This window comes from Budorcas taxicolor, chromosome 6 (assembly GCF_023091745.1).
Source record: "Budorcas taxicolor isolate Tak-1 chromosome 6, Takin1.1, whole genome shotgun sequence".
In the NCBI taxonomy this organism is placed as follows: Eukaryota; Metazoa; Chordata; class Mammalia; order Artiodactyla; family Bovidae; genus Budorcas; species Budorcas taxicolor.
Window position 1 is genome coordinate 105,498,305 of NC_068915.1, and position 19,098 is coordinate 105,517,402.

Consider the following 19,098-nt stretch of genomic DNA (forward strand, 5'->3'; position numbering starts at 1 on the left):
AAAATATTTGGTCTGAGAATCAATCCTGCCTCTTATTGCTGTGAAACTTTGGAAAGGCATTTACCATATTAGGAGCCTTCGATTTTTTTTTCATCTTTTTTAATAGGGAAAATTTTGTTCATGTCAATTCATGTCATTGAGTTATTGTGAAGATCAATATACATGATCAAGTCCATGACAGGGATTGAGCAGGCAGATCAAAGCGTAGCCTCGTGTAAATGCCCTTGTTGGGATTTCACCTTCATCATGTGCTGGCTATGAGAAGGTGGCCAGTCATTTAACTTTCTAAACTTCAGTTTCCTCAGCTGTGAAATGGGGGTAATAGAAGAACTGATACTTCACAAGGCTGGCAGAACTACCTGAGATAGGCTGTGTGCCTAGAACAGGAAATAACACCAATCAAGCTGAAGAATTGTGAGCTGTCTTTGTTAATTGTATTAAAGGCACTGATAGGACTTCCCTGGTGGTCCAGTGGTCAAGACTCTGTCTTCCAGTGCATGGGGTGTGGGTTTGATCCCTGGTAGAGGAGCTCAGATCTCACATGCCTCATGGCCATAACACAGAAGCAATACCGTAAAAAACTCAATAAAGACTCAAAAAAGAGGCCCACATAATAAAAAGAGAAATCACCACTTAAAAAAGCTAAAGGCAGAGTTGAACTCTTAAGGGCTTGCTGAATAATCTCCAGATATGAGGGTGAAGGAGGTGATGTGTGTTAGTAGCTCAATCTTGTCTGACTCTTTGTGACCCCATGGACTGTAGCCTGCCAGGCTCCTCTGTCCATGGGATTCTCCAGGCAAGAATACTGGAGTGGATTGCCATTTTCTTCTCTAGAGGATATTCCAGAACAAGGGATTGAGCCCAGGTCTCCTGCACTGCAGGCGCATTCTTTACCATTTGAGCTATAGGCAATCCTGAAGAAGGTGATGGAGACATGCTAATGGTGCCCAATGCCTTGGAAAGCCTAAGCCTAGGTGAGTATTGGGGTCTATGATGTTTATTTTTATGTGTCAAATTGGCAGGGTCACAGGGTATCCAGATATTTGGTGAAACCTTATTTCTGGGTGTGTCTGTGAAAATGATTCTGGATGCGATTATAATTTGGATCAGTGGACTGAGTAAGGCTGATTGCCTTCCGCAAAGCCAGTGGGCATCTTTCAGTCCATGGAGGGCCTGAACAAAATAAAAAGGGAGGGGAAAGGTGAATTTGCTCTCTCTGCCTGACTGTTGACTCGGGTCGTTGCTCTTCTCCTGCCCTTGATGACTGAGATTTACATCACTGGTTCTCTTGGTGTTCATGCCTTTGGACTTGAGCTGGAAGTTAGAGGCCACCAGCATTCCTGGTTTTCAGCTTTCAGGTGGCAGATTGTGGAACTTGAGCCTCCATAATCACTAATTTATTTGTATGTATACGTCTATATGCCTATATGTCTCGAGCCTTCTATCCTATCTATCTATCCATTTGTGTATCTATTTTATCAATCTATTGGGGGCTTTCCAGGTGTCTCAGTTGTAAAGAACCCACCTGCAATGCAGGAGACATAGGAGATGGGGGCTCGCTCCCTGGGTGGGAATATGCCCTGGGGAAGGAAATAGCAACCCGTTCTAGCATTCTTGCCTGGGAAATCCCATGGACAGAGAATCTTTGTGGGATATAGTCCAGAAAGTCACAAAGAGTCAGACATGATTGAGTATACACACATCTATCTATTAATATCTATCTATTGTCTATCTACCTATTGCTTATGCTTCTAGAGAACCCTGACTAATACAGAGTTTTCGTAGTATACTTTATTGGTGCCAAGTTGAGGTGGTCAAGGTGAAGGGGAGGGAGGGTCGTTGAACCCCCTGTTACCTGTTAGGTCTTGATGTTCAAAGCCCACCTGTTTTCCTCTGTGGAACACTGGACCACATAATTCTGCCTACACATGATGTGGCTCTTCTGCTGGTCAATATAGTCTAGCATCAAGTATGGTTTTGGTTTTGTTATTGATGTGGCTTCTTTCATCACACACACCCTCAGCTTTCAGTTCCTCCAGGGAGACCCCAGGGAGGCTGGTGTGCTGGAGGGCTTCTGTCAAGTTCTTGTTGCATCCTCAGCTTTCAATCTTCCCTGTGCACCTGCCCAGGAGAGAGGGTCTCTCCCAATGCTCTGCCCACCTTCCACTGCTAGCCTGGAGCAGGGGAGAGTCTCCATGGTCTTGGTCTTGCTGGGCCAAGACCATGATTAGGGGGTTAGGGATCAGGCTTCCTTAGTGCCTGCTCTTCTCCTCTTTGCTGGCCAAATTCTATTTTTAAAAATTACTTAATTTTTAAGTGAAGTATCAATCTTAAAGGATATCAACCCTGAATACTCATTGGAAGGACTGATGTTGAAGCTGAAGCTCCAATACTTTGGTCACCTGATGTGAAGTGCTGACTCACAGGAAAAAACCCTGATGCTGGGAAAGATTGAGGGTAGGAGGAGAAGGGGATGACAGAGGATGAGATGGTTGGATGGCATCACCAATTCAATGGACATGAATTGGGCAAACTCTGGGAGATGGTGAAGGACAGGGAAACCTGGCGTGCTGTAGTCCATGGGGTCGCAAAGAGTTGGACATGACTGAGAGACTGAACAACAGCAATAGGCAATTTACAATGTTGTGCCAATCTTTGCTGTATGGCAAAGACTCAGTTACACACCTATATGCATTCTGTTTTAATATTCTTTTCCATTATGGTTCATAACAGGAAAGAAAGTGAAGTCGCTCAGTCGTGTCTGACTCTTTGCGACCCCATGGACTGTAGCCTACCAGGCTCCTCCGTGCATGGGATTTTCCAAGCACGAATACTGGAGTGGGTTGCCATTTCCTTCCCCAGGAGATCTTCCTGACCCAGGGATTGAACCTGGGTCTCCCACATTGTAGGCACATGCTTTACCATCTGAGCCACTAGTCCTTATAACAGGATGTTGACTTATTTCCCTGTGCTATATATTAGGACCTTGTTGCTGATCCATTCTAAATATAATAGCTTGCATCTACCACCCCCAAACTCCCAGTCCATCCCTCTCTCTCCCCCCACCCCCCTTGGCAACCACAAGCCTGATCTCTATGTCTGTGAGTCTATTTCTGTTTTGTAGATAGGTTCATTGTATCCTATTTTAGATTCCACATACAAGTGATATCATATGGTATTTTTCTTTCTCTTTCTGACTTACTTCACTTAGGATGATAACCCCTAGTTGTAGCTGGCCATATTCCATTTTGCCTCTTTGGACATTTGGATACATTTGGCTCTTTGGCACAAGAGTTTTTTGGCTGCATCTTCTCCAGAGGGACCTACACTTTGATGGTATTGGCATAGGATCCCAGGCCTAGAAGTATTTTATGCCCCTCCCCAGGGCTATTCTCATTTTCTATCAAATACAGATTTTCTAATGTCTACTATATACCTGTAACAATGCTAGATTATGAGGGAACGAAGAAGAATAATAGGTTAGATGCAAAAGGTGGAATCATATGAATGCAGTTCTGAGTTTACAGCATATTATAACACAGGTTTCATTATAACAGAAGGTTTTCAACCTCGGCGCCATTGAGAGTTGGGGCTGGGCAATTTGCTGTGGGAGGCTGCCCTGTGCATTTACAGCGTGTTAGTGGCATTCCTGCCCTCTGCCCACTAGATGTCAGCAGCGTTCCCCAAGTCTTAACAACCAAAAATGTCGCCAGTCATTGTAAATATCCACTAGGGGGCAAAATGTTCCCAGGAGAGAGCCACTGATAACACTGCATTGTGTTACTGGTGTAGAAGACTGCTTTGCATTGCTTTCTGCAGAAGGCTTCTCAGAAGCCTCTGGTTGGCCTAAGTGATGCAGCTCCCTGCTCTTTGTATCTTGTGTCACCTCAGTCTTAACACCTTGTACTATTATTTCAAAACTGCCTCCTCCATTAGACTGTGGACACTGGCTCCTTTTTTTTTTCTTTAATCCCCATTGTTGAGCATAGTGCTTTGTACATGGCAAGTGCTCAGTAAATGAAAAGATGGACAATGGTTTAGTGCTTTAAGATCATTGTAACCAGTCTAACGGGGCTTCCCAGATGGTGTTAGTGGCAAAGAACCCGTGTGCCAATGCAGGAGACATAATTATAGACCTGGGTCTGATCCCTGAGTCAGGAAGAACCCCTGGAGAAGGGCATGGCAACCCACTCCAGTATTCTTGCCTGGAGAATTCCATCAACAGAGGAGCCGGATGGGCTACAGTCCACAGGGTCGCAAAGAATTAGACACAACTGAAGCGATATAGCACGAATGCATGCAATCAGTCTAGGGAATCAACATAAGAACTGGTTCTTGTAAGGACTGTTGAAGATCCAGTTCACAGATAGTTTAATCACCACGTAAATGTGCAAAACTAATTGGAATTAACTCCTGAGAACAAGGTTATAATAATAAAAAAGTCTGCTTACCATAAAAACTGGATTATTTAAACATTGGTTATAAAAGCAAAACTCCCTTTTTTATTTGAACTGAGGCCAGGTCCTTATCGAATTAATTTATAAGACAACTTGCCTCCTCCTATTTCTCACAAGATTTCACTTGATTTAATATGTTTAAATTTTAGTTCCACTTGTAAAGTGACCTAGCTGAAAGAAGAAATTTGTAACAAAAAACTGCAAAGACAGTATGAAAGGATATAAAGTAATAACAATGGGGACTTAAATTCTGGCAAAGTCGTTTAAGAAAAATCAAATGAGAATCATCATCTTTTAAGAAAGCGTTCTTCTCATGAAAGTTTACTTCCATGCAAAGAGGAATTATCAGTGGTTTTTCGGGAAAGAAACCTTAACTTTTTAGGTCAGAATTTTCTACTTTTTATTATCATACAAGAACTTGTGACTTTAGCCTCTGGCCCAGTGACTCTGAAATTCCTATCGTTCCCTCACTATGTTTCGTGCTTTAGAGATGAGGCTCCTGAAATGCCCTCTTCCCTGTCTAACAGCGCTGTGTTGGGGGCTGCCCCAGTTGTACATCTTGGAGATAATTGCAAGTATCCACATGTATGGATGTGAGAGCTGGACTATAAAGAAAGCTGAGCGCCGAAGAATTGATGCTTTTGAACTGTGGTGTTGGAGAAGACTCTTGAGAGTCCCTTGGACTGCAAGGAGATCCAACCAGTCCATCCTAAAGGAGATCAGTCCTGAATATTCATTGGAAGGACTGATGCTAAAGCTGAAGCTCCAGTACTTTGGCCACCTCATGCAAAGAACTGATTCATTGGAAAAAACCCTGATGCTGGGAGGGATTGGGGGCAGGAGGAGAAGGGGACCATAGAGGATGAGATGGCTGGATGGTATCACCGACTCGATGGATGTGAGTTTGGGTAAACTCCGGGAGTTGGTGATGGACAGAAAGGCCTGGTGGGCTGCAGTCATGGGGTCACAGAGTCGGACATGACTGAGCAGCTGAATTGGCTGAATATGACAGCTCTGCAGGACAGACTAGAGAAAGTGTCCATGTGGACAGAGATCAAGCTGGGTCTTTTTGAATTAGGTATTTTCCCCAGGATACGACATCACTGACTCAGTGGACGTGAGTTTGAGCAAGCTCCAGGAGGTGGTGAAGGACAGGGGGAGCGTGCTGCTGTCCAAGGGGTCACAAAGAGTCAGACAGGACTGAGCAACTGAACAGCTGCAACAGGATATAAGCCTGGTAGTGGAATTTCCGGGTCACACGGTAGGTAGTTCCATTTTAAGTTTTTCAAGAAAAATCCTCACTGTTCTGCATAGTGGCTGTATCGATTTACATTCCCGCCAACAGTGCAAGAGGGTCCCAGCTTGGTGCCCTGTGGTAACATTTAGATTGGTGGGATTGGGGTGGGGAGGGGGAGGGGTCTATGTGTACACAGAGCTGATTCACTTAGTCGTACGGCAGAAACGAACACAATGCTGTAAAACAACTATACCCAGTTAAAAAACAAAGAAATCAAACGGGGGAAAGGAGACTGGGTTTGTTTTCCTGTTAATATTTCAAGCTGTGGAGGTGATTTAGTTGCTAAGTTGTGTCTGACTCTTTGCGACCCCATGGACTAGAGCCTGCCAGGCTCTTCTGTCCATGGGACTTCCCAGGCAAGAATATTGGAGTGGGTAACCATTTCCTTCTCTGGGGATCTTCCCGACCCAGGAATTGAATCTGGGTCTCCTCCATTGCAGGTGGATTCTTTTTACCAGCTGGGCCACCACAGAAGCCCTCATATTTCAAGCTAGTCATATATCCAATTTCAGTTCAAATAACTGAGTTTGTTTGTCCATTTCCATTCATGTGCTGTGTGCTGTGCTGAGTCATTTCAGCCATGTCCGACTTTGTGTGACCCCGTGGACTGTAGCCCACCAAGCTCCTCTGTCCATGGGATTCTCCAGGCAAGGCGACTGGAGTGAGTTGCCATGCCCTCCTCCAGGGGATTTTCCAGACCAAGGGATTGAAGCTGAGTCTCCTGTGTCTCCTCACTGATAGGCAGGTTCTTTACCACTAGCACCACCTAGAAGCTCTTCCATCCATGTGACCAGTATCTACTGAGAACCTTTGACATAAAGCCACTGTGCTTGATGCTGGGGCTAAAACAGTCCCTGTGCTCAGGGAGGTGTCATCTGGTGGCTGACGGCTCTGTGCCAGGCACTGTACTCTGTACGGATTATCATGAAAGCTATGAGATTGTATAGCTTAGACTGTAAAGGCTCAGAGAAGGCAAGTAACTGGCCCAAAGAGGCAGAGCTCAAAAGTTGGAGCCATTAAAATGAGAATTATAACATTCATCTTGCAAGGTTTTTAAGGATTAAATCTCACTCATTCATTCATTCCCATCTTTCCTGACTGCCTTGCTTTCATTCTATTTTCAAAGCTCATCACTTGATATGTCATCTTTGTGTCTGTTCTTTATCCATTTACATATCATAGGTCTCCACCCACTAGATGTAAGTTTCATGAGAGCAGGGCCTTGGTGGTTTACTGCTGCATACCAGAGTGGATAATTGTGTCTGGTCCATGGCACGCACCCAATATATGTTTCGTAAATGAATTTGTTGAGTGAATGATTAAAATGTTTAGCTTAGTATCTGTGTAAAGAGGAAGTGTTCAATATTTCATCCATTATCTTGCTCTCCCAACCTCTATTGGCTGTGTTCTGTGCGAACGACTTGGTAAAAATTGTAGTTTCCTTTTCTTGTCAATATTTAAAAGAAACCCTCTAGTTAAATGAATGAACCATTTACATAGATAATGCACAAGGATGAATGTGTTATAAATATTTACGTGTGTTCACAGTCACTAATAAATGTGAAACAAATTTTAAAGAAAGAACAGCAAAATCTCTTTCTCTTTTTTAAAAATTATAATTAAAAAGTAATGCACAGTTTTGGAGAGAATTCTATGAGGTGGAAATTCTAATACAGGGTTTCTGGCGGGGGCGGTAAATTGAAATGATTTTTCAGGGAGAAATTTCACAATATGTACTGAAAGCCTTTAAAACGTTTTCACTCAATGGTTAAATAAAATAATTAAAAACCTTATATGAGGAGTGAAGTATCTGTAAAGATTATGCTTATTGATGCTTGTTTTATGACATGGGAGATAGTTGCATGACTGAAACAAATGTGCAAAGGAAGGAAAACCAGTATATACCATACAACAAAGACTTCCTTGCATGAAATACATTAGCATAGAAAACATTGACATGAAATTTACCCAAATGCTATGACTGATAGCCTTGCAACCTCAGGGATGACTAATTTGTATTTTGTGCAATGTTATTAAAAACAATATATTATATGTGTTTAGAGCACTTACATTTACAAGATATATTCAACAGCTTTTTGAAGTAAGCATGGCAGAGATTTTTACTCCTGTTTGGCCAATGGGTGTTCAAAGAAAGAGGTTCAGAGAGGTTGACCTACAGTTGTCCCTTCATATCTGCTGGGGATTACTTTCAGCACGCCCCTTGAATATCCAAATCTGTGGATGCTCAAGTCTTTCATATGAAATTGCAGAATATTTGTAAATAACCTATGCATATCCTCCTGTATACAGTGAAACCCTCAATGGCATGGGTTTGAACTGTGTGGGTCCGCTTATACTCAGATTTTTTCATCAAGTACATATTAAGGAACCACAAAATCCTTGGTTGGTTGAATTATCTCTAGATTACTTGTAATACCTAATACAATGTCAATGCTATGTAAATAGTTGCTGGCATGTGGTAAATTCAAGTTTTGCTTCTTGAAATTTAATGAAAAATTTTTTTTTTTAAATCCTCGGTTGAATCTACAGATGGGGAACTGACAGATACGGAGGGCTGACTGTACTTATTACCATACCGTTAGCAGTTGGAATCATTGGGCCTAAATTTGGACAAAATGATATGTTATTATCAAAGAGATTTGAGTTTAAATTCTGCTGCTAGAGAACAGGATAAGTATTAAGTGAGATGCAGGTGAAAGTCCTTAGCCTGATGTCTGGCTCACAGAAAATCTCTCACAAATGTTAGTTCTCTTCCCTTCTAGTTACCTATTCAAAGGACCACGATCCTTCCAGCTGAATTACTCTGCACCTCACTGAGCCTGACCTGCTCATCACCAAGGCATTCCAACAAGATGCCTTGGAAATGAGAGACGGTAAAGCTCTTGGTTGCTAGGCAGTGCCCATGTTTGGTTCATGCAGTCAAGCTTTTACTTACTTCTTCCAGCTTCATCCAGGTTTGCCTGTCTGTGGGGAGAGAGGTCTTGGAATCTAAAGACAGTGGTGTGTCCATCATACCCTTGAAATAGCGTGTATCTGTGAAAAAAGAGAAAAATTTTAAAGTCATACTTTACATGACTCTGCACACGGTAATGGACAAAATATTTGCACATCTACAAACATAATGAACCATCACAGTATAGGCTGCTGCTGCTGCTAAGTCATGGCAGTCGTGTCCGACTCTGTGTGACCCCATAGACGGCAGCCCACGAGGCTCCCGTCCCTGGGATTCTCCAGGCAAGAATACTGAATTGGGTTGCCATTTCCTTCTCCAGTGCATAAAAGTGAAGTCGCTCAGTTGTGTCCGGCTCTTTTCAACCCCATGGACTGCAGCCTACCAGGCTCCTCCATCCATGGGATTTCCCAGGCAAGAGTACTGGAGTGAGTTGCCATTGCCTTCTCCACACAATATAGGCATGGGCATGTAATTCTACTTTCACTTAACAGACGAAGAGACTGAGGCTCAAAGAGGAGAAATCACTTCTCTTGGTCCATATACATAAATGCCGAAGTCTGGACCCAAACCTTCTTCATTCTCTTAACCACCTGGGAAATTCTGCTCATCCTTCAAGGCTTGGACAGTGTCATGCCCTTCAAAAATCTTCCTAGACCCCACCCACCTGCACACCACCCTGGATCTCTTTTCTTTGTTACACACTAGTCTGTGCTTAGTCACTCAGTCATGTCTGACTCTTTGCGACCCCATGAACTGGGCTCCTCTGGCCATTGGGGTTCTCCAGGCAAGAATAGTGAAGTGGGTTGCTATGCCCTCCTCCAGGGAATCTTCCCAACCCAGGGATTGAACTCAGGTCTCTCACATTGCAGGCAGATTCTTTACCATCTGAGCCACCAAGGAAGCCCATGAATACTGGATTGAGTCGCCTGTCCCTTCACCAGGGGATCTTCCCAACCCAGGAATAGTACCAGGGTCTCCTGCTTTGCAGGTGGATTCTTTACCAGCTTACAGGGAAGCCCACATTATATACTTAACACACATATTTTATACTTAACATATATTTCTATATACTTGTGCTTCCTTGGTGGATTTGTGGTAAAGAATCCACCTGCCAATGCAGGAGACATGGGTTAGATCCCTGGTCCAGGAAGATCCCCTGGAGAAGGAAATGGCAACCCACTCCAGTATTCTTACCTGGAGAATCCCATGGACAGAGGAGCCTGGCAGGCTATAGTGCACGGGATTGCAAAGAGTGAGATATGCTGAATGACTGAACAACAACAACCGCTATATAATTAACATAGTTATATACATTATATAGCAAACTTATTCTATCATACTTACCTTTATATCTCTTGATCAATGCTAACATGATCACTGGCATACAATAGATATTAATTAATGCATATTGAGTGGATGAACAAAGGGATATCATTATTATTTACAAGGTGATTGTCCTCAAAGGGACTTCTGTAGATTCATTTCAGTAGGTCAGGCTCTCAAATCACAAATGCTTCCTCTTTTCCCTCACAATACTTTGCTTTATTTAAGGTTCAGAGACCTTGCTGAAGCTGTGTAAGGTGCCCCAGTTACAAAGAAGAAAAGATGGTGTATAATAAGCTTTTCTTTCTCTTCAAAGCCTGGCTTTGCTGCCATGCTCTTGTGCTACTTAGATGCTGGCTATGAGCAAGACAGACCAGTCCTATTAAAAGCCTTCCCTTTTGTTCTGCTCTCTTCTCTGCAACGCTGTCTTAACAGGGATGTTGCCCACATCTCTGCTTGTCCATCTTCTGCCATGTTCATCCGTTGTTTCTCAGACTCAAGGTATCATCATGGGGATTCTCTAGGCAAGAATAGCAGAGTGGGTTGCCATGCCCTCCTCCAGGGGACCTTCCCAACCCAGGGATCGAACCCAGGTCTCCCACATTGCAGGTGGATTCTTTATCATCTGAGCTACCAGGGAAGCCATCATGATAATAATAAATAGCCACAGAGCTCTGACTCTGCACCGAGTCCTCCTCTGAGAACTCAACACGCATCTTCCATGTAACTATCTGGGTTACGTGGGGTAAGCTTTATGTTCAGATATCTTGAACCCTGTCTTAGAAAATGGTTTTCAGGTGCTTGCTCCAGGTCTCACAGGTAATAAGCTGTGGAAGCAGGATTTTATCCTAGAGTTGCTAATTCAGAACCTGCACCTTTAGTCACTCTACAGTATTGCAGCATGGGCATGTGATTTTCAGATTTCAGGCCCCAAACATTACCTGCATATTCAGATTCCTTAATAGGCCTGGCTGGTAAGATTTTCACTGATTGCCAGTCTTCTCCCATGTGAAGCTCAGGGTCTTCATAGTCACCATCTGTGTGGCCTTTTGCTCCAGCCAGGACTGCTATGGAATTCCTTTCCTAAGGAAGGGACATTTCAGTAAGTCAATGGAAGGTACAACAAAGACAAAGATTATAGGCTACAGTGCTGGCCAGGGGAGTAATAGAGATTCCCTTGGCTGTGAGTTAAAGATTTAAGAGTCTGGCGTCTAGGGGAGTTAACCTCTCATGGCGGCAGAATTGTAACGATATCCTAAGAAAGCATCATGGTGGTGTGAGACACTCCCTTTGTCTCTCCCCTTCAATCTACAACAATTAAGACATCCATAACTCAACAAAGAATTGATGCTTTTGAACTGTGGAGTTGGGAGAAGACTCTTGAGAGTCCCTTGGACTGCAAGGAGATCAAACCAGTCAATCCTAAAGGAAATCAATACTGAATATTCATTGAAGGACTGATGCGGAAGCTGAAACTCCAATACTTTGGCCACCTGATGCGAAGAACTGACTCCTTCAAGATTCTGATGCTGGGAAAGACTGATGGCAGGACGAGCAGGGGATGACAGAGGATGAGATGGTTGGATGGCATCACTAACTCTATTCCTATGAGTTTGAGCAAGCGCCAGAAGTTCGTGATGGACAGGGAAGCCTGGCATGCTGCAGTCCATGGGGTCTCAAAGAGTCGGACATGACTGAGTGACTGAACTGAACTGAACTCAACAAAGTTTCCTCTGCCCAAGACACTGGGACTCCAGAGAGCCCCACGTGTCTGTTCATCTGAAGAAGGCTAGATTGGAATATATAGAGTGGGTAGAACTGGGGCAAGGGTAGCAGTAGTGCCCCTAACCCTGAGCCCCAGAAAGCCTGGCGGCAGCAGCAGGGGTGGCACCATGACTCTAGGTCATGGCTACAGTGGTGCCCATGAGCACAGGGCACTGGGCAGAAACCCCCAGGCGCACCTGTGACTCTGTCACCTCCTTCCCATGGAAGTCTCACCTGGCTCCCCATCCCTTGCTACGGGGGCAGTTCCAATGTGCCAAGCAACACTGGACACGAAGATGTCAATGGCAGCAGTGACATTGGCATTAGAAAGGCACCCGCAGTGACCCCAGAGACATAAGCAGAAATGACAAGGGCACCAGAGGCCACTCTGGTAGAAGCAGTGGAGGGTGGAAAGTGCCAATTCTCAAATGGAGCTGAGGTAAGAAAAAAAAAAAAACAAACCAAAAACTTGTGCTTTAGCAGTGTGTACTGAAAATCAGAAGAAAGGTCTCTAATTACCAAAGTGTGGATCTTTCAGGGTCAAAGTAAACAAAGCTTTACATAAACAAGAGGGGTGTTTACTACTTCAAACGCATTAGCAGAGGAACTGCTCATCAAGCACCGTGGAAAACCATGGTAACACAGTCTCACATCCTGGACATAACAATTACCCAGGAACCAAACTTAAAGTCACGGCAGACGATGATCTAATTGATGGAGGAGTCAAAAGAGCTGTCCTGAAGAAACTCAGAGTTACAAGAAAACTCAGAAAGCAATTCAGTGAGCTCAGGAGTAAATCCAGTGAACAGAAGCAATACTCACCAAAGAGACTAAAACTCTAAAATAGAAGAACCAAACAGAGATTCTGGAGCTTGAGAACTCAATACACGAGATGATTAGAAAGCACTGGAAACAGGGCAGACCATATGGAAGAGAGAATCAGTGAGCTCAAAGAAAGAAATCTAAGAATGGTTCTCAGGTAGAAGAGGAGAAGAAACTGAGATTTTAAAGCAATGAAAAAATTCTATGAGAACTATCTGATTCCATTAGAAAGAAGCAGCATGAGAAGAGTGGATATGCCAGAAAGGGAAGAGAGGGAGAAGGGAGAGTTTGTTTAAAAACGTAATAGCTGAGAACTTTCCAAACCTGAGGAAGGAAGTGGATATAAAGTTCATGAAACTCATAGAACACCTAATTATCATAATGCAAAAAGATCTTCTGCAAGATACATTACATCAAAACTGTCAAAGGTCAGTGATGAAGGTTTTAAAAACAGTCAGGGAAAAAAGATAGTCACCTACACATGTACTCCCATTAGGCTATCAGCAGATATCTAAGAGAACCTCTACAGGCCAGGGGAGAGAGGAATGATATATTCAAAATTTGCTGTTTCATCACTAAGTCATGTCTGACTCCATGAGACCGCATGGACTGTAGCCCACCAGGCTCCTCTGTCCATGGAATTCTCCAGGCAAGAACACTGGAGTGGGTGGGTAGCCATCCCTTTGCCAGGGGATGTTCCCAACCCGGGGATCGAATCCTCATCTCCTGCATCACAGGATTCTTTATCACTGAGCTACCATGGAAGAGTCAAAAATGCTGAAAGATAAAAGATGCCAGTCAAGAATCCTCTACCCAGCAAAGTTACCTTTCAGATATAAAGGAGAAATAAAGGCTCTCCCAGACACACACACCTGAGGGAGTTCATTACCACTAGAGCAGCCTTACAAGAAATGTTGGAAAGAGCTCTTCTGCCTGAAATAAAAATGGTAGAAGTACACTATACTTTGAGTAAGTGATAAACAGACTACCAGAAGTGTCTTAATGAGACAATGTATGCAAAATGTTGAGAATATTGCCTGATGGTCAGCACTCAATAAATACTAGCTGTAAATATTATGACTGCTACTGTGATAACAGCTACTATTAAAGAAAGTCTGAGATAAAGGAAGCCGACCCATCATGCTTTGTTCACCTCTCTTGAAAGCCTCTCTAACACTTGTTAAGAAGTTTATATGTCCTAGGTGCTTTCTGTACTTTATTTCATTGTATAAGCAGAAAAATCTCTGAGGTGATTTTACTATAGTGTAGGAAACTAGAATTATATAGGTTTAAATTTAAATTCTAAGTCTGCATTATTCTCATTCTTTAATATGTATATTCTCTATATATATGTATATTCTCTAATATATATAACATATATTATCCTTGTTATTATATATACCATTATATATTATTATATAATATGTATTAATAATTTAATATGTATTATTCTCATTGTTATATATATTAATAATATATATTCTCTATATATTAGAGAACAAGAATAATGCAGAACATATATTATAAATATATATTTATATAGGGCTTACTAGTCCTAAGCCTCCAAGTGCATGCCTTTTTCTATCATCACTCTATCAAAGCAGTTTGGTAAAGGTAAAGACTAGTTATAGGATGAATCTGGTTTCCAGGTAAGCAATAGCACAGTGGGGACTCACCAGGCCCCTATCGGGAAAACTTTTTGGGCTTCATTTTGGCTCATGGCAACTCTGATCATTCAACACAAAAGGTGGAATGCAATTTAGTAAGTCTGTGTTCTCCATGAGACAACATAAACCTTTTTAGTGTCTGTCTACTGTTAATATTGGGGGTTCTTACTAAAAGCTCAGTATGTATAAGCCTTCCACTTTATAAAATATTTTGGGATTGATTGATTGTTTGTGCATGCATGCATGTGTGTGTGTGTGTCCTAGGGTGAGAATTCATAGTTTTAATTCTTAAAGAAGTCTTGCAAAAAGTAAAGAACCAAAGATTTTACAGGTAAATTCTATCTCATATATCTATCATCTATCTCTATCATTTCTATCTATTCCATTTATCATCTATAGATATGTTAAAGCTATTTAAATTATGTACACATAATTGTTAATAATTAAATTATTTATAATATTAGCTAGCTGATTTCACATTATAAATTTAAATTTTTCTTTTAGTCATTAAAATTCTTTGTAAATATTATTAATAGAAGATGGCTAAAACTCAACATTCAAAAAACAAAGATCATGGCATCCAGTCCCTTCACTTCATGGCAAATAGATGGGAAAAAATGGAAAGTGTCAGATTTCGTATTGTTGGGCTCCAAAATCAATGTGGATGGTGACTGCTGTCAAGAAATTAAAAGATGCTTGCTCCTTGGAAGAAAAGCTATGATAAACCTAGACAGCATATTAAAAAGCAGAGACATCACTTTCCTGCAAAGGTCTGTCTAGTCAAAGCTATGGTTTTTCCAGCAGCATGTGTGGACTTGACAGATGGACCATGAAGAAGACTGAGCGCTGAAGAATGATGCTTTTGGACTGTGGTGCTGGAGAAGACTCCTGAGAGTCCCTGGGACTGCATGGAGATCCAACCAGTCCATCCTAAAGGAGATCAGTCGGGAATACTCATGGGAAGGACTGATGCTGAAGCTGAAGCTCTAATACTTTGGCCACCTGATGTGAAGATCCAACTCATTGGAAAAGACTCTGATGCTGGAAAAGGTTGAAGGCAGGAGGAGAAGGGGACAACAGAGGATGAGATAGCTGGATGGCATCACCGACTCAATGGACATGGGTTTGAGCAAGCTCCAGGAGGTGGTGAAGGACAGGGAGGCCTGGTGTGCTGCAGCCCATGGGGTCGCAAAGAGTCAGACACGACTGAGTGGCTGAACTACAGAACAATATGAATATACCATAATATATTCAATGATTTTTCTATTATTGAATATATAACATGATTCCCTTGTGTTACCATTTAAAATATATTATAAAACATCAATGAGTGTTTAATTATTCATCCAAATTTTAGGTTAATTCTTTAATTTGTCCCATAGAATTATGGGATTGAAGAAAATAGATATTTTTATATTTGTTAATCTTATAAAATTGCTTTCCAAAGAATTTCTTGTTATTTAAAATTTCACTGTGAGTGTTGGGAAGTGCTTTTCTCCCTACACACTTGCCAGCATCATGTGTTGGTATCTTTGCTTTAATTAGTCATCACAATGACCATTATGAGTTTATTTTTATCTCCACTTTATAGCTGAGGAATTGAAATATGTTTTTTCTTTGTCTTTTTCTGTATTAATGCCTCAATATATTTATTTATCCAGCTTTACCAAGAAATAATTGACATACATCACTGTGTGGGTTTCAGGCATACAGCACAATTATTTGACTTAGATGCATTGTAGGAATACCGTGTTCTACCCAAGACGTGAAATGCACTTTTCTCTGCCAGGAAATCATGCCATTTGGAAAAGTTTAATGTTTTACAATTCACCAAGTACATAGAAAAAAGCCACTTACTTTGTAAATCTCAAAGACTGACAAAATAGGTAAAGAAAGCCGCTGACTTACACTATCAAGAGGAGGCTCGTTAATAGTCTGGTACTGTCCTGCCAACAGAAACAGCAAAATGTTATTGCAAAACATTGGAAAGACTGGGCCCTTGTTTTTCTCCAGAAATCTTGTGCTCATTTCACGTAATTGTTCTTGACTGTAATTGCTCAAAATGAAGTGCACATTTTCATGCTTCTCGCTCTATCAGCTGCTCTTGCCTAACAGGGGCAATTGGAAAAGGAGGAAAGAAAATCAAATCCCAACTCAGAAGGCTGGCTTTTTCTACAGCAGGTCTGCGTTCCCACTGAAAGAGAAGCAAAGTTAGAAGGAACTCCGCCCCAAAATTAGTTGCACCCAAGTGATGACTCAGCAGCATCTCAGCCAAGGACCTGGGGTCCCCTCCCCCTCTGACACACATGTTGCATTTGCCTAATGTATCCACACACTGTTATCTATCCAGACATTGCTTTCTTGAACAGACTACATGATTTGAGCTTCAGTTCAGTTCAGTCACTCAGTCGTGTCCGACTCTTTGTGACCCCATCAACTGCAGCATGCCAGGCCTCCCATCATCAGCTCCTGGAGTTTACCCAAACTCATGTCCATTGAGTCGGTGATACCATCCAACCATCTCAGCCTCTGTCGTCCCCTTCTAGTTTGAGCTTAGGGACCTTATCTACTTATTCATCTCTCCCTGGCTTCAGGTGCAGGGCCCAAATGGACCACATGAGTTCTTGATAGGCATTTGCTGAATAAATATTGTTCAGCCGAGGGTGCTTCAACGCTCAACTGCTTCCTTTGAACTTGATCAATGAAAGATTGCCCAAAGGTTATCTAGTGCAGTCAGGGTAAATGTTTCACATTTCATCCTCAGATTATGCAAAGCCACCAAAGAATTGCTCACATAGCCTACAGGTCTTTTTGCTTCCTCATAGACTTTATTTTCCTAAATTACAGTATGGGTTCATGCTGTTCGTCTGAATCTAGGAACACCGTAGGCAGAAAATGTTCTTATCATGTTCTGTTAATTAGCACATATGTGAGAAGCTTCTAGCAGGTCTCAGGATTGGAAGCTGCACACAGCTTAGCTTTTCGTATGCTTTGAGTGAAGGAAAAGCATCAGTCCTAGAAAAGAGCTTATTTCCCTTCCTTTGGCTGATGAGACTCTCAGGACAAATTTCTGGCCTGTGTCCAAATAGTGTAGAGGACTATGGTACGATATGTATTGCTACCTTTTGGTCCGGTTTCATCATGTTCTATAACTTTTGTCCATTCACCCTAAATTCTCTTCCCACGTGTGTGTGCTAACTTGCTTCAGTTGTGTATGACTGTTTGCGACGCTGTGGACTCTAGCCCGCCAGGCTCCTCCATCCATGGGATTCCCCAGATGAGAATATTGGAGTGGGTTGCCATGCCCTCCTCCAGGGGATCTTCCTGACCCAGAGATCAAACTGGCGGCCCTTACGTTTCCTGCATTGGCAGGCGGGTTCTTTACCACTAGTGCCACCTGGGAAGCCTCTCTTCCCATACTGAAATTCAAAATTAATAGTTGTGAATTTGTGTCAGTATGCCCAAGTCTTTTGTAAGGTATAATGTGTAAATTCATGGAACTTTGGCTCAGTGGAAACGCAGTTCTCTGGAATTTGCCTAGGACTCAAGCATGGGGCCAGTGTCAAGTAGTCAAAGCGAATCTCCTTGAGACAGTGAGCCAGGAGGAGCAGAATCCTGTCTGCCCTGTCCACTGTCCATCCTGGTGGTAGGACCAGCAGTGATCACCCCCCTGGGGCACTAACACCATCTTCCTGTCCCAGTACAGTTACGCCCACTACTGAGATCCCTGGCAGAGAAACCCACAGGTTTTTCAGCCCTTTCGCATTTGTACTCTCTCATGAGGAGAAGGAAATGGCAACCCACTCCAGTATTCCAGTATTATTGCCTGGAGAATCCCATGGACAGAGGAGCCTGGAGGGCTGCAGTCAGTGGGGTCAGAGAGTCGGACACGACTGAGTGGCTGATACACACACACACTCTCTCTCTCTCTCTCATGAATTAAGTGAATAAAGTCACCTGTTACACCAGCCAGTCTGGCAGGAGCAAATGAGCATAGAATTACTGGGGAATTTCTCCGGTCTTCGTGATCCAGGACAGCAATGCCACTAAGTCCAGGTTCAGTATCATTTCATTTTAGGAGACTGGCCTCCTTGAGCGTAGTCACTGTAACCACGTCTTCATGGAGAACGGAGAAGTTTCTTCTTTCAGCAGCCTGGCAGTCTGAGCCCCTCTTGGGTTCCCCATGTATGGTACACGCCCCTTCTGAGTCCTTGCTTGTGTTGATTCCATCTGGAGTCCCTGCCTCCTTCGTTTTATTTTCCAATATACTCAGTGTCCTTTGAGATTCTCCTGGGGCTTCCCTTTCTGACCCCTCCAGGTTACTTTAATCTCGCTAGATCGTTAGAGCTGTTGTTTTCTGTCTCACTCACCACGACACTTAAATAAAGAGGCAGCATCTGATTGCTTCTTTGTTGTATACACACGCCGTCCTCCTGTAGGGAAGGGAGTGGATTGTCTTTTATCTCTGTGACCCTCAGCACCTCTCTGTGTTATGAACAAAGCAGAGTTTTGGAAATATAATTTTAAAAGCACAGTTTCGAACCTGTAAATCAGCTCCCGTCACTCATGGCCCATGAAACAGAGTCCGATTTCCCGCTGTGGCTCCCGGAGGCCAGCACAGCCCAGCACAGCCCAGCTCCTGCCCCGTCTCTGGTCTCATCTCTTTCCAGTTTCTTCCTTCTCTGAACTCCAGACACATCAGCCTCTTCTCAAGTCCATGCTGTATGCTAAGCTCCTCTGCCTCCGAGACATTGCATGCACTGTCCGCCAGTCCAGAATGTTCTCGTCTCAGCT

General features: G+C 42.9%; 1 protein-coding gene across 1 annotated transcript in view; it reads right to left on the reverse strand.

Moving 5' to 3' along the window:
* The window catches only part of CLNK (cytokine dependent hematopoietic cell linker), a 191,943-nt gene that overhangs the window by 69,774 nt on the left and 103,071 nt on the right, over positions 1-19,098 (reverse strand). Inside the window, exons 5-7 of the mRNA XM_052641789.1 lie at positions 16,213-16,250; positions 10,993-11,134; positions 8,711-8,808 (exon numbers count right to left, since the gene is read on the reverse strand). Of these exons, the coding sequence (XP_052497749.1) occupies positions 8,711-8,808; positions 10,993-11,134; positions 16,213-16,250 (278 nt within the window). The remainder of the gene's footprint in view (positions 1-8,710; positions 8,809-10,992; positions 11,135-16,212; positions 16,251-19,098) is intronic.